General features: G+C 53.7%; 1 protein-coding gene across 1 annotated transcript; it reads left to right on the top strand.

Annotated features, from left to right (window-relative positions):
* Window positions 1–3,592: 3,592 nt before the first annotated feature.
* PLA2G15 (phospholipase A2, group XV) lies at window positions 3,593–14,855 on the top strand. The gene is made up of 6 exons (XM_008567146.1): window positions 3,593–3,767; window positions 7,394–7,550; window positions 9,998–10,116; window positions 10,346–10,444; window positions 10,837–11,061; window positions 12,927–14,855. The coding sequence occupies exons 1-6, from the start codon at window positions 3,641–3,643 to the stop codon at window positions 13,436–13,438; spliced, it is 1,239 nt and encodes a 412-aa protein (XP_008565368.1). The 5' UTR covers window positions 3,593–3,640; the 3' UTR covers window positions 13,439–14,855.
* Window positions 14,856–15,063: the final 208 nt, after the last annotated feature.

The following is a 15,063-nucleotide window of genomic DNA, read 5'->3' as shown; positions in this document are numbered from 1 at the left end:
GAGCCCTAAAAGCAGTTGGCGCTCCGGCTGCGGGTACCCTACAGGGTAGGGGCCCTCGCTGCAGGCGGGAGTGTAGCGGATCTCTGGAACCTTCAAGGCGTCTTGGGAGTGGTATAAAAGCGTGCCCCCCCCCGCCCCCCCATTCACGGCCAGAGAAGATCCCTCGTTGGAAGAGGATTCGACACTGGAGACACCGCGGAGATTCACACTTGCCCGCCCAGACCCATTCCCACCTTCTGAGGCCCAGCGGCTCAACTGCTGCCATCTGGGTGCACTGCTGCCCTTCCTTATCTCCCGAGCCACCAGAGAAGCTAGCGCGCTGGGCCCCTCCCGGGTTCAGGTCTCCGCGCCTTTGCAGAATCGTCCCTTAGTACCCACCAGAGGGCGCGCTGACTCTGTTGCCAGAACAGAAGATAAGGCGGGAGGCGGGAGGGGCGTGTACCGGGACAGGGGTGAGAAGGGCAACCCAGTGCTCGACACCGCTTCCCTCTGGCTTTAGGATCTTCGCGTGGCTCCTGATTCCGTAGACACAGGCCTCGGTTTTAAGCTTGGTTTTTCAGGGCCCTCAACCTCTCTCTGTTCCACTCTCACCGACGCTGCCCCACCCTATGCTCTGGAAACACTACAGTATTTGGATTCTTAGGTCCAGTCTGCTGTACATGTGGAGCTCCCTGCCTGGAGCGCCCACCTACCTACTCACCCCTTTGTTTTCCTGGAGAGCGAAAGAGTCTTCAGGCTCTTTTCTGGGCCCTTTGCCTCCAAGGTTCTGTCACGACTGGATCAGTGTTGGGCTTCTGATTCCAGGGAGGTTCTGGCAGCAGAGGAATAGGGGCCTACTGAAAGTTGAGCTTTAGGGAGAATCAGTTGACCTCTAAATAGCCTCCTCTCTGGCCACCAAAACAACTCAGAAGGCTTCGTCTTGGTTTGGTTGCCCCAGGACCAGCCACCTACCTGGTCCAGGTAGGGATACTTGGAGCTTGGGCCAGTAAGAGGGAACACAAAGGGCTCAGTAACAGGAGGGGCAAAGGCTGTTGTCTGTATGATCACCTGAGGAAGATATCACAACTGGCCTGGCCCCTCAGTCTCTGGGTTTGTTCCCACCTCCTGCCTTTGCCTAGAGTGTTCCCCTCTACAGGAATACCCTCCCTCTTTCATAATCTTTTCCAGAACTCTCATCCAGCCCTGCTGACCTCTCTGTCTCTTATCTCCTCCTCCAGGTCTGACAGGCACCAGGGCCCTGTTTTGGAAGATGCAGGATAGGGAGTGTTGTAGAGAAGGGGATGTATCACTCATTCATGCAACATATATTAGGCATTTGCTATGTGCCAGGATCTGTGCTAGGTAGTAATTAGTAACCAGGGATGTGACAGGACCAGGACAGGTGAGGGGCTTGCTCTTGCAGCCATTATATTCCTTTTTTTTTTTTTTTAGCTGGCCAATATAGGGATCCAAACCCTTGACCTTGGTGTTCTTAGCACTGTGCTCCAACCAAGTGAGCTAACCAGTAAGCCCTACAGCCATCATATTCTGATGGGAACCAGGCAGGGTCTGCTTCAAATTCAATGGTTATGTCTGGCCTGAAGCCTAAATACAGAGCTCAATCAATTCCCCAGAACTGGGGGATGCAGCGTGGTGTCAGTGTAGCAAGAATGGAAATCCTGAGGAGGAATGAAGTTGTCCTGGTCTAGGCAGCAAGGAAAGCATTGAGGCTGGAGATGAGAGAGCTAGGGATGAGGGGGGTAGAAATTAGGGAAACAGGGCCAGAGTCCCCTGCAGATTCCTCATTCACTCTGAGTGAGATACATACCATGGGAAGGTTGTGACTGGGGTTAGAGGTAGAGTGTTGGTGCCTGAATTAATGTTTCATGTTTAATCCTGGCATGTGGAGAACAATCCACAGGAATAAGGACATAAATTGGGACATTAGCGAAGAGGCTACTGTGAGGATGAGGGTAGTTTGTCTTTTGGAGGGTAGAGCTGGCAAGACTTGGTGACCCCCTGGGTTGTGGGTTTGAGCAGGGAGGCACCCAGAGTCCAGGATGACCCCAGGTCTGCAGTCAGGGGGATTGAGTGGATGGCAGGTTCCTTGTGAAAAGAGGAGGCCCTCACCTTCTGACCTTTCTCCAGCATGCCAGCATGGGTCATTGCTGACCAGGCCTTGCCACCCCTCCCCCAATGGCTATGGCTCCTAACATTTGCAGGGCTTGGGGGTGTGGGGTGGGGCATCAGAGAATCCCTCCTGAAGACAGGGCTACCCTTCCAGGGGCTAATGGTCACCTGAGGCTGCTTGCAGGTTGGCAAGATGTTCAGACTGTGGCCAGTCCCAGGAGGTCCAGGCCCTCCTGATCTGTACCCTTCCCCACTTAACCCTGGCCTCTAGACTCCTGCTTGTCCCTACCCCTGACAGAAGGGTCTCTATGGTCTCCCACACTGGGCCTTCACCAGATAAGTCTTCAGCAACTCTCTGGAGAAGCTAGGGTAAAAGCAGGGGAGGCAGGGGCTTTGGGAGTAGGGATTCTGAATCAGGGCCTGAAGTGGCGGATAGCTGGACTTCAAGAGAGGAAGTTACCACAATCACCAACACATTTTGCTATAAGAACTCAGGAGGAGCAGGCCAAGATAGTGAGTGGCTTTATCATGGGTCAGCTGCTTACCAAGAAAAAGGAAGGAAGGGCAGGACAGAGGTCTTGGGACCAGCTGGGGATGACCAGGGCATAGCTGGCCCTCAGGAAGGAGTGTGTGTGTGGATGATCAAGACCTCTATTCCGCAAACACGCTGGTCCCTCCATCCCAGAGACACTGATGGTGCTGGCATATTACCAGCTGTCAAGTCTTTGCCTACTCTTTGCCCCGATTTCTGGTGCAGGGAATCTGTCCTTTCTGGATCCCCAGGTTTACGGGGAGCGGGAGCGGGGGTGGGGTGGGGTGGGGGGCTCAAGCCCACTCTCAACCCAGTGCCCGAACTGCCCCGTCTGCTGTGGTGACGCCTAAAACGTCTGTTTAGGTGGCCCCTCACTCGGAAAAAGAACGCGCTGACCTGGCCTTTCCCGGCCCCACCCACATCACTAAGCCCGCGGCAGATGATAGGGCCCCTGGGCCAGGGCGGCCGAACCAAGTTGCCTTCGGGGCAAGGTGCGAAGACTCGGTGTGGGGGTTGCACAAATGTCCCAAGTACTGCCCGCGACTCATTTCCCCTCTTCGTGCTTTGACTGGGGCGCTCAGCAGTGACGAGCGCCAGGTCACGAAAGCTCCAGGATCAGGAGTGGGGGCTGCGCAGCGTGGACTTGGGCTCCCCAGGCCTGGGCTGGGTACACGGCATCGGAGCTGGGTCCGCTGGGTGGGCTGCTGAGAGCCAGGGAGCCAAGCTGCACATCGATCGATGATCGATGTACTCGGCGCTCAGTGAGGTCCAGGAGGTTGTCCCGGGGTGGGCAGGGGCGGGGCGTGAGCTCCGACTGGGAGGGACGCACCTGACGGCCAGTTCCTATTGGCGGGACGCTTGCGGGAGGCGGGCCCTAATTAGCCGGGTGGCGCGCGAGGCTGCCGGCGGTCGGGTTGAGCGCGTCGCCGCCTCCTCGGCCTAGGAACCAACCCTGAACACTGAACCCGCACCTCGGACCTGCAGCCGCCGTCGCACGCCATGGGTCTCCGCCTTTGCCCCTACTACGCGGTCTTCCTCCCGGGTGGCCTCCTGTTTCTTCTGCTGCTGCTAATGCTGTTCGCGGACCCAGGGCTGCTGGCTCAACGTCACCCCCCGGTGGTGCTGGGTGAGGCGCGCGTCCGGTGATGGGTCCGTCCGCCTGTCGGTCCGACAGGACGGGGGTACGGGCGGGGTTGTGTTCCTGGTCTGCATCTGTTTTAAGCACGGAATGGGGGAGCACATGGTGTCTGTCTTGTCACTGGGTCGGTTTGTCCACCTCCCGCCATGCTGTGCGCGGGTGTGGTCAGCCTCCCACCACCTGACCCTTTAGAAAATCAGGGTGAGTTACCGTCAGGTTGTCCATTGCTCCACCTGTCCACATCAGTCCCAAGCCTTGCCTCGCCTTATCCCCGTTTTTTATTTTTTTTATTTTTATTTTTATTTATTTATTTTTTTAAAAGATGACCGGTAAGGGGATCTTAACCCTTGATTTGGTGTTGTCAGCACCACGCTCAGCCAGTGAGCGAACCGGCCATCCCTATGTGGGATCCGAACCCGGGGCCTTGGTGTTATCATCACCGCACTCTCCCGAGTGAGCCACGGGCCGGCCCTCCCCGTTTTTTAGCTGGAAAAACTGAGGTCCTTTGGCCCCACTCCTGAGGGCTGGTGGCTGTGGTGGGTAGAATGGCCTCAGAGTTGGTCTCCGCGTTGACCTGGGCCTGGTTAGGAGGCAGTCATCCTGAACCCTTCCCGCCCCATATGTTTTAGAAGGCATTACTGAAAGGAAGGTCTTTGAGAAAAGGATCGCTCTCCTAGCTGGCCACCTAGCACCCACCCCCGTCCCCCACAACTTATCAAATGGATGGCATTGGGCCTGAGGGATGAGGCCTAAGGGAAACTGAAGATGGCTGAAGACAAGGGAAAGGGTTAGGACAACGGCCATGAACAGGCATCAAGGAACATGCCTGTACTCTCACTGCTGCCAGACTTAGTTCGACTAGGTTATGTTGGGGCTGGGTGACCTCCCCTGGCCACCCCTCTTTGGTCACAGCCCTGGAAACTGTACAGGAGCCACACTGTTTCCTTTTGGTGATGGGCAGGTAAAAGACCTCTGACTGGGGGACCTCGGGTGCCTCGTTCAGGCTGTCACTCCTATTCAGAGCTACTGTGCTGGTGGCTAGTCAGGACTCCTGAAGCAGAGGCATACTGAGGCATAAATTACATACTGAATCTGCTACAGCATGATCCCCATGCTCATTCCACCTAGAGTATTTTAATGGAGATGATGCAGATCACAGAAAGGTAGGGTAGGGTTGGCAGGCATTGTTATTCCAGGGGGCCCCACTAAGATTTCTGGGTCAGGAAATGCTCCAGAGGGATGCTGAGCCCCAGTTCACCATGGGATTTGGGCCCTGCCTTCCCCAAGTTTGCAGATGGGACTAACAGTGATCCCCAGAGATGAAGCCTGTGCTGGGCAAGCACAGAGAATCCATCCTTCTAACTAACCTGGATAAGTGGGTGTCAGGGAAGGCTTCCTGGAGTATATAGCTGGAGCTAAAACCAGGAGAGAGTTCCAGACAGAGGGAACTACGTATCAGAGGGAAGGAAGTGAGCAGTCCAGGCTGGCTGGAATCAAGTGGGGGGAGGAATGAATTGTACAGGGCTCGTGACTGTTTGGGTCATCTGGACTTTATCCTGGGGGGCCTCAGGGAGACATGGGTTGGCCTAGGGAGTTCTGAACATGAAGAGTGTGACATTGGGAAGCTTGTGGTTTGTGGCTGGCACACAGACTTTTGGCTTGGATTGGTGCTACTGCACTCAGTAATTCATTCAGTCTTTGGTTATCCTACATCACAGCAGAAGCGTTAACCCTGGGAGATCACATGTTGGCAGTCAGTGGACAAGCTGCTCCTGGGCACAGAACAGGGGTCTGACTTTGACCATCAGAGGATCAGAATCCTCTAGGAGTGGGTCCTGAATTGGTGGTGGAGGAAACAACATCCAGAGAAGTGATACAGAAGACCCTGGGTAAAGGGAAGGGACCATAGGCAAGGCCATTTCCACCTCTTCAAGCCTTGGTCTTATCTGTTAAGTGGGGATAATAAGGATATGTCCTCAAGTATTATTTGAGGTAAAAGGCATGTGGACGGCTCTTGGCCTAGTCCCAGGCACAGAGGGGTTTAGGAAGTGGCCACTGCTATTTTTAGAGGCCACACAGCCTGATCAGGGCAAGGAGCATCTGGGAAAAGCAGATCTGATGACTTCCTCTTTCAGCCATTTCCTCTTTGGTGGAAACAGTGACCAGGGTCTCTGTACTGGCCTGCCCAGTCCACAGGCTTATCATCTAGAGGCTATCATGCTGGGGACTCCTTGCTTCTGCACCCATATCGTGAAGGGAGATGAAGGCAGGCGCCACACCTGCCTCCCCATGACTCCCTGAGGACACTAGGATGGTGCACAGGGAGATAGTACCCTTTGCAGGGCTGGGCTCACAGTTGGCACCCAGTGAATGCCCAGTAGAGTCAAGTGATGGCTATTCACTCAATGATCATGTATCCTAAATGGGGATGTGCTTAGGAGGTGTCAAGAGTATGGCATGTGAGAGCAAGTGAGCCCTGAAAGGTCATTGGGAGTAAATAGACTGTGAAGAGCTTCGAACGCTGGGCAGTGAAGCATTGGGTTTGGGTTTGGGTGTCACAAGGGCCTAGGGCTCTGTGTGGCTGAAAAAGTTGGCTGGAGTGGAGAGAAGTCATCCTTGGGGCCTGGTCACACCCTCCCCCACTGAACTGTGGCTGGAATGGTGCTTTATTTCAGGGTAGCCATCTCCCAGCCATGCTGGGCTCCCGGCCATGCTAGAACCCTCCAGATGATCTGCCCTGTGGAACTTTACTGGACTCTGGCCTTTCGCAGGGCTTGAAGACCTCAGTAGACTGGCAAAGGCCAGTGTAAGCTTCTCTCAGCTGTGTTTCTGTTCATCACCTCCCTCCCACAAACCTGTCCTGGAATACCTTCTCTGGATTCAATTTTGGCTGGTTAAGTGGCCCGGTGCTCTGTCCTGTTACCTACTCCTTCTCTCAGGGTGAACAAGGCCCCACCTTCTCTGTTTGTGGCCTGGGATGGCTGTGAGTGGAAGGCCTTTGGGTTCAAGCATTGAGGGTGTATAACTAATGACAGGGCTATGGCCTTGGCCAAACTTTGGGAGTTTGGGAGCTCAAAGGCTTTTCCAAGCCCCTCCCAGTCAAACTCTTATCCGGATCCATCAACCATAGAAACTGTGTGTAGAGATGTGTTTGTATTTGGGGGGGGAGGGGTGATTCAGGCCAAGATCTCATTTAATAGATAAGGAAACTGAGGCCTAGCATGGGGAGGTGACTTCACTCTGAACCCCCTAACAATAATCGAATGTCTGTGTGGATATTCCAGTGAAGATCCAGGAGATTTACTTCATCTGGAGTTGGGAGAGTGTTAGAGGCCTCCCTCGAAACATGTCAGTCCTCTCCTAGCCCTTCACAGGGTATGTGCCTTCTCACACCATACAGCTTTTCTGTGTGAAGATGGTGCTCTGGCCTCTGAGTCAAAGTCCCTTTTCTCTGATTTTCCTGCCCCTGGCTGTGCTTTAATTTGAGGTGTGGAACTGCAGAGGTCTGCCATGGTATCCATGGCTCTTGGGGGGTCTGCTACAGACTTCAGGGCTCTTGGGGATCTCCAGGCTGCCAGACCCAGGGCTCACACATGTCCTATGCCCCCCTGCAGTGCCCGGTGATTTGGGTAACCAGCTTGAGGCAAAGCTGGACAAGCCGACAGTTGTTCATTACCTCTGCTCCAAGAAGACTGACAGCTACTTCACACTCTGGCTGAACCTTGAACTGCTGCTGCCTGTCATCATTGACTGCTGGATCGATAATATCAGGTGGGGACTGGGACACACAGATGGGTTCTGCTCACTGATGCAGCCCAGAGAGGCCTTCAAGCCCATTAACTTCATATCCTTACCTTGAGACCTCAAGGTCACTGACCTCTCTCCTTCCTCTTGGCACCCACCACCTCCGCACTCACCCAGACAGAACTTTCTTCCCCTTCCTGCTGCTCCTCCCCATCCCTCTCCTCTCCAGTTCAGCCCTTGCCCCTCACACCCTACACAGGCACAGTTTCTATGCCCAGCCCCTATTCATAGCCTCAACATGGCTCCCACTCCTTCCCTTGCCTGAGATGTGGCCACATCTCCCTCTCCAGCTGCTTGTTCTTCCTGGGACACTGTGTCTCGGTGTCTTTGCACATGCTGTTCTTTCAGCCTGGAATCTACTTCTACATCCTTTGCCTGATAAATTCCCTCCCATTCACCCTTTAAAACTTGACACTGGTCCCTTTGTGAAGTCTCTTCTGCTGCTGCTCTTAACTTCTTCCCCCAGGTCACACGCATGTTTCCTGTAACCCTTATCACATGCCAAACTTTGTTTCCAAGGATGTGTCTCCAAACTGAATGCAGGCACTATACATTTTAGATACTTTCTTTCATTTAGTTTTATAGTGACCCTGTGAAATAGGGGCTGTTATTAAACCTGCTTTACAGATGAGGAAATCTAGAAGCTCAAAGAGATTACAAAATTGCCTATGGTCAATTAGCTTATAAGTGGCAAAACCAGAATTTGAACCCAGAATTGTGTGACTCTGGGCTGAGGTTCTCTCCCAGACTGAGGTCCCTGAAGGCAGGGACTGTGTCTCTGTTTTGTATTTATAGTATCAGTAGAACCAGGATCACAGTGGTGCCTATTACATGTTTAAGATGAGATGGAGTATCACAAATCAAACACTTCTCACAGAGACACCCTAGCTGGTTCTCCTGATACCCTGCCCTTCCCGTTGTTTATGATGCCTGCTTTGTTGACTCTTTCCTCCTCTATGTGTAATCAGGGTTATTCTGGGCTGTTGATCTGCATTTCTATTTTCGTACTGGAGATGTGGCCTCGGGTACTGTCAGTTGGAGGTGCTGGCTGATACTGAGAGGGGCTTGTCTGCATTTGTTGCTTCTCTGACCTGTTTAGATGATTCCTCCAGCACAGATCTGCTTTGGCTTTCCAGACCATTTCCTGCACTCTGCTTTGTGGCCATTGAGATAATCTATGATTGCCCAAGAGAGAATGGGCCCCCAGGACCTATTACTTGTGTTAATGTTGGGGATCCTATGGCTTTCTGTGGCTGTTCCTTAAGGGGGTGGGACTCACCCCACTTAAACTTCAGGTTCCTGTGTTTTCTTGGGCATTTTTGCCTCTTTCGTGTGAGGCAAGGCCAGAGCAGGGTTCCTGGCACAAAGCTTTTCTCCTGTCTCCCTCCCACCCGTCCTCATCATTTCTCCAGGCCTTGCTGACCCCTACCTGAGCAGTCACGTTCTCAGCCCTGAGGTGGGGGTCTCTCTTGTCTGGTTCTATTTCGCATTGCAGCTACAGAAACTATGAGATAATATGTGTGGTGGTAGAAACTGCTAAGTCTATGGTAATTTGTTACACAACAATAGAAAACTAATAAAGTGCTCTTAGGGATCCCAAGTAGGTGACAGTCCATATCCTATGTCATGGCTCTTAGGAATTTACTGGCCAAGCCCTGAGCATTATGGTTGCAGTCTGGCAGGTGATATGGACCTGGGGTACTGAGCAGATCATGTGGGCATGGTTTGTTCCCTTCCTCCATGGATGGTGTGGTTTGGGGGAGGCTAGCTGCTGGGTCCAAAGCCCAGAGCAAGTGGGACCCATATGTACCAACCTGGGTCTGCGGAAGGCTTTTCTCCTGTTTCTCCCCACCCACCCCTATCGTTTTTCTGGGCCTTGCCCACCCTCCTACCCAGCTATCTACACAGCAGCCACAGGTGCTCAGGCCCCAGAGTAGGGTCCCTGTCACATTCTGTTGTATGCTACGCTCATCATCTCCTTTGCCCTGTGATATGTGTGGTGGGTAGCAGGAGCTGGATCCATGCAGATAGAGGAATGGGAGACTGAGAGGCTAGGCTGCCTCTTGGGGTCAAGTGTGAAGTTCATGGCAGAGCCAGGACTGGTGCTTCCTTCTCCCAGCCAGATCCAAGACCTTCATTCTGGGGTAGGTGACATTGGGGAGAAGGTAATGTTGCCTTGACAAGGGTCCTGGGGTCAGTCTTTGGAGTGAGCCTTGGTGGGGGTCCTCATTTGCATTGTGGTTACTCTAATCTGTGCTTTATAAACCTGCTTTGTTACTTTTTGGTCTTCCCTTATACATCCGATCAAACCTGGTGATGGTAAAGGAGTATGGCTCAGGACACAGGACAGTACTGGCACACACCAAGTTTAGTGTTACCCCTGGATCATCAGCTCAATATTCCCCTCCTGACAGGCTGGTTTACAACAGAACATCCAGGGCCACCCAGTTTCCTGATGGTGTGGATGTGCATGTCCCTGGCTTCGGGAAGACCTTCTCATTGGAGTTCCTGGACCCCAGCAAAAGCAGTATGGGTATGTAGCCCTTACTCAAGGCCTCCAGTGGCTGGCTCTGCTGTGCTCCTAGAATTGGAGGGACTCTGCTGGTTTGAAGGGGTAGCCTGTGAGCTCTCTCTGATCAGTGTGGGCACAGAGCCCTGCAGCATTCTTCCCTATAGTAGATGTCACAGTCTCCGTGGCAGATGTGGTATGGGTGGCTGGCACTGGCTGTGTCTTCTCTAATCCTATGTACTTCTGCCTACAGGTTCCTATTTCCACACCATGGTAGAGAGCCTTGTGGGCTGGGGCTACACACGGGGTGAGGATGTTCGAGGGGCCCCCTATGACTGGCGCCGAGCCCCAAGTAAGCAGTCACCCTCATGCCCTCCTTCAGGTCCTGGGAGGCAGGTGCAAGGCAGTCATAGCCACCACAGGTCCTGGGCTCTCTCCTGCACCTGGGCCTCTGGCATCCAGCCCAGTGGTCACAGTCACCACCAGTCAGTCTTGTCCTGTCCTTCATCTCTCATCCCAGGACCTCTGGCTCTCTGAACCTTAGGAAAGATAATAACGCGAGGGGGAGAAAAGGAGCCCCTTGGTTTCCTCCCTTTGTGGGATCTGGTGCAGAAACCAGACTGCTCCCACTTGGATTTTAGCAGTCTCCCCACGCCCCTAGTCCTGGGTCTGGCATTAGAAACAATCAGTGGTTCAGGCCCCAGGACACTTCCCGCCTGACCCCTGCCTGGCTCTGGCCTGCAGATGAAAACGGGCCCTTCTTCCTGGCCCTCCGCAAGATGATCGAGGAGATGCACCAGCTGTATGGGGGCCCCGTGGTGCTGGTTGCCCACAGCATGGGCAACATGTACACGCTCTACTTTCTGCAGCGGCAGCCGCAGGCCTGGAAGGACAAGTATATCCATGCCTTCGTGGCACTGGGTGCGCCCTGGGGGGGCGTGGCCAAGACCCTGCGTGTCCTGGCCTCAGGTAAGACCCTACCTGGCCCAGTGTTGGGGGGCTGGTTCTGGGAATGCCACCCTGTCTCTCATGCCATAATGTCCTCCTGGGCCAGCACCTCTCATGTCTCTTCTCCTGGGTCAGCACGCTTTCTTCTCCAGAGTGGCATTCTTTTTCAAATATCTTTTTTTCCAAAAGAGAATCTAACACTACTCCTAATTTCACCTGTCTAGTTGATAGCACTGGTAATCTGTGTAAGTTTCTCATAGCATGTGCATGGAGTGGCATGACCGTTGGTTACACAGGTACTGCTTGTGCACGTGTGTGCACACACACATGCACAAACATACCTACATAGTGCTCAGGCCTAGCTGGCCTGATTTAATTTGACTCATAATTCTTTGGAGGCACTTCTTCCTCCTTCTTACCCTCATCTTCACTTATTCATCCCCACCTTTGCCCCTGAGGAGGAAGGCTGGACTACAGTTTCCTGTTTATGAGTTACATATCCATCTGTGAGCAGTAGGGAGCCTCTGTGGGCAACACAGGGAGGAAGCAGGTGCAGATCTGGCTGGACCTGCTTGCCTGGCAATCGGGAAGGCCACCCTCTTTCTGATTATTCCCAAATCCACTTGCCTTTTCATGACTGTCAGAACCTTCCAGCTGCAGCCATAGGGTGGAACTTCTTGCTCTAGGAGGAAGCTTTCCTCCCTCTGCTAGGACTGGGTAGAAGCCCCATGGCCTCTCACTTTGGGAGCTGTGAGCCAGGGCAGTGCCAAGTGTCTCATGAACTTTCTCCCTCAAATCACCAGTACTTTCTGACCTGCTTGGTCAACTAGATACTGTGATCAGGTCAGGCCCAGTGCCTCTTCCAGTAGTGACCCTGAATTGGCTGGACAATGAGCCCATGGCTCAGACTTTCGAATATAGTAAGGACTCATCCACACCCTCCTACTCTTTCCATCCTTGACCTGGAGGGATAGATGTGGGCATTCCCTGAGTTTGGACAAGGAGCTGTGGTGGAGTTTGGGCTCCATCATATTTCAGAGTTTCCCCTTGAGTCCGCTTAGAGCTTTGCCTCTGATGCTGGGAAACTGTTCTGTCAGGCCCTGGCAGTCCAGGAGTGGGGGTGTCATGTGGGGAAGAGGAAGTCTATGGACGGTAGGGGCTTCCCTTTTCTTAGGGGTCCTAGAGCCAGGCCCCAGCAGGCAGAACTGGGGTTCTGTGGTCAAACAGACAGGACTCCCTGCTTTTAGATACAGGATGGAGTGATGAATGACCATGGGGCCTAAACAGGTCCAAGGCCCCTGTTCTCAAGTGCCAGCTTACCGCACGGAGGTCTCATTGGTTGGTGGGTGTTTGTGCTGTTCACATTTCTGTGTGCGAAGGACTCTGACTCCATCTACAGCCTCCCCTACTGCCCTGTCTCCAACAGGCCTGGCCGCCAGGTCAGCACACAGGCAGGTGGGTGCAATAAGACCAGGGCTGCCTGAATGCTGGGATGAGCTTAGGAAAAAAACTGACCCCTGTTCAATGTAATAAAAGACAAAGAGGAACCATGTCTGTGGGCTGTCAAACTGCTGATTCACCTTAGACAAGGTCAGTGCCCAGAGGCCTGGTGATACTGTTCACAGAAAAGGCAACATAACAAATCACCCTGTGGGTAAGGGCTGCCGAAATCCCTGGTGAGGAAATGCAAAAGAAGCAAAACAAGTGTGTGTGTCCCAGAAGTAGCAAAAATAAAGGACAACAATAAAAGCTATGATGATAATAGCATAGAGATGCACAGCATTGACTGGGTCACTGGCTGGGGCCCAGCAGGGGGTCTCTTGGTGAACATGGTGCTGGGCCACTTGCATTTTTAAGCACAGACTGCCAGAACCCTTTTCCTGCAGGAGACAACAACCGGATCCCCGTCATTGGGCCGCTGAAGATTCGGGAGCAGCAGCGGTCTGCTGTCTCCACCAGCTGGCTGCTCCCCTACAACTATACTTGGTCCCCTGAGAAAGTGTTTGTGCACACACCCACAATCAACTACACACTGCAAGATTATCAAAGGTTCTTCCGGGACATTGGCTTTGAAGATGGCTGGCTCATGCGGCAGGACACAGAGGGGCTGGTTGAAGCCATGATGCCACCTGGCGTGCAGCTGCATTGCCTCTATGGCACTGGTGTCCCCACACCAGACTCCTTCTACTATGAGAGCTTCCCCGACCGCGACCCTAAAATCTGCTTTGGCGACGGCGATGGCACTGTGAACTTGCAGAGTGCTCTGCAGTGCCGGGCCTGGAGCAGCCGCCAGGAGCACCAAGTGTCATTGCAGGAGCTGCCAGGCAGCGAGCACATTGAGATGCTGGCCAATGCCTCTACCCTGGCCTACCTGAAACGTGTGCTCCTTGGGCCCTGATTACTGTGCCAGCTGGGGCTGCTGGATGGCTTGACCATGGGGCTTGGTCTCTGGGGCTGTCATGACCCACGAGTTTAGCAAAGCGTGTGACCGACCATTCAAGGTCTTGGGTCTTGGGCTGTGAAGCATCTGCCATAGGGAAGTGCTGTCTCTTATCCTCCCTCTGTGGCAGTCAAGAAGGAAGAAATAAGAGTCTGGACTTGAGACATCCTTGATGGAAAGAATGCTGCTGATGGAGGAATTGTTGTGACTTCGGGACTGGTTCTGCAGGTGGATTGGCTGGCATGTGGCCCCAATCCCCAGTTCCAGGGCCATGCATTTCTTCTACCCCTATGGCCTTTTCACACTCGCCCACTGGGCCATGGCCCCTCAGCCTTCCTGTTATGGATTTTACTGAGCTGTGGTCCCTGCCCCCATAGGTCCCAGGGATAGGCTCCTGGCCCCTTGGCCCCTCGGGTGACTCTTCCCACACACTGGTCACAGGTAGGTCTGCCATTGGCCATGGGTGGCTGGAGCTGCTGGCTTCCCTGTGGCCTAGCTGGTAGACGGCCTGACTGGTTTCCTGGGGGCAGTCCAGTAGTCCCTGCAGGCAGGGGCAGTTTGTTTTGTTTTGTGTAGTTCCCAGGTCCTGAGGCATTTACTCCACTCCTACCTCCCTCACCTCCAAGAGCAGCCTAGCTCTGGATTAGGCAACAGATGGTCCCCCGGTTCTGGGACCATGCCCCAGGGGCCCTGATCACCTCGATTGAGCTGTTGGCCCCAGTACTGAAGCTGGCTTCCTTTGCCCTGGGACTGTGGTTCAAGAATGAGAGCAGAGCCCAGTGCTGTGGCCTTCTAGGTACGCATGAAGAAAGGGAGCTCAAAGAGGTAGCTGAAGCTGCTCAGAGCTGCCCTGAGTTGCCCTCTTACTAACCCCATCACCGCATTGCCAGCTGCTCTAAGCTGTCTCCAGTATCAAATGGGGCTGGCACAGGGTGGAGAGGTGATGGGGCTCCTGCCCACCATTCCCAGAACCTACTTCCACTAGGCAGCTGAGTGGTATTTCGTTTGCAGGAACTAGCCCCAAAACTTGGGTGGGTCCTTGAGACATTCAGGTACCTTGGGGACTCCCTGGGGGTCTTCTGTCTGCTCCAGGGATGCTGCATCGGTCTCCCTGTGATAGCATGGAGAGTCTGGGCCTGCCTTGCTGGCAGTGGGCTCCAAGTGGGTGACTGGCTATCCGCCAAGACTTGAGTCCAGCCTCTAGATTAGGGTCCCAAAGGACTGTGCTGCTCTCCCACAGAGTTTCTGTGGAGATGGATTTTTCCTGTTATGTACATGCCCAGCATCTGTCTCTTTGTTCCTGAATGGTGGGCTCTGCCTGGGGTTCTGAGCACGCTGTACCTCGATTCTGACAATAAAAGTATTCTGGATGCTATAAGGTGTCCTGGCCTCGACTCTATTCTGAGTATGAGGGGAGGGAGGTGGAGGTATGAGGGAGCTAGAGAGGCAAATAATCAGGGGCTGGGGCCTTGATGGATTCTCTCAGCACCAAAGTGCGACTAAAAACCAGAACCTGAAACATTCCTATTGGAATAGGACTCCTTCCTTCCCCTGCTCCTGCCTGGTCAGCAGTCCCCACCTGC

Source organism: Galeopterus variegatus, unplaced genomic scaffold (assembly GCF_000696425.1).
Source record: "Galeopterus variegatus unplaced genomic scaffold, G_variegatus-3.0.2 Scaffold18, whole genome shotgun sequence".
Classification (NCBI taxonomy): domain Eukaryota; kingdom Metazoa; phylum Chordata; class Mammalia; order Dermoptera; family Cynocephalidae; genus Galeopterus; species Galeopterus variegatus.
Note: the sequence above shows the minus strand (reverse complement) of the source record. Positions and strands in the feature narration are given on the sequence as shown.

Bases quoted from the DNA above. Each gene is read 5' to 3' on its own strand.
- PLA2G15 (XM_008567146.1), top strand. From the start codon at position 3,641: ATGGGTCTCCGCCTTTGCCCCTACTACGCGGTCTTCCTCCCGGGTGGC. The intron at 3,768-7,393 runs GTGAGGCGCGCG...GCCCCCCTGCAG, and splicing joins TCACCCCCCGGTGGTGCTGG to TGCCCGGTGATTTGGGTAAC. The intron at 11,062-12,926 runs GTAAGACCCTAC...CTTTTCCTGCAG, and splicing joins CCTGCGTGTCCTGGCCTCAG to GAGACAACAACCGGATCCCC.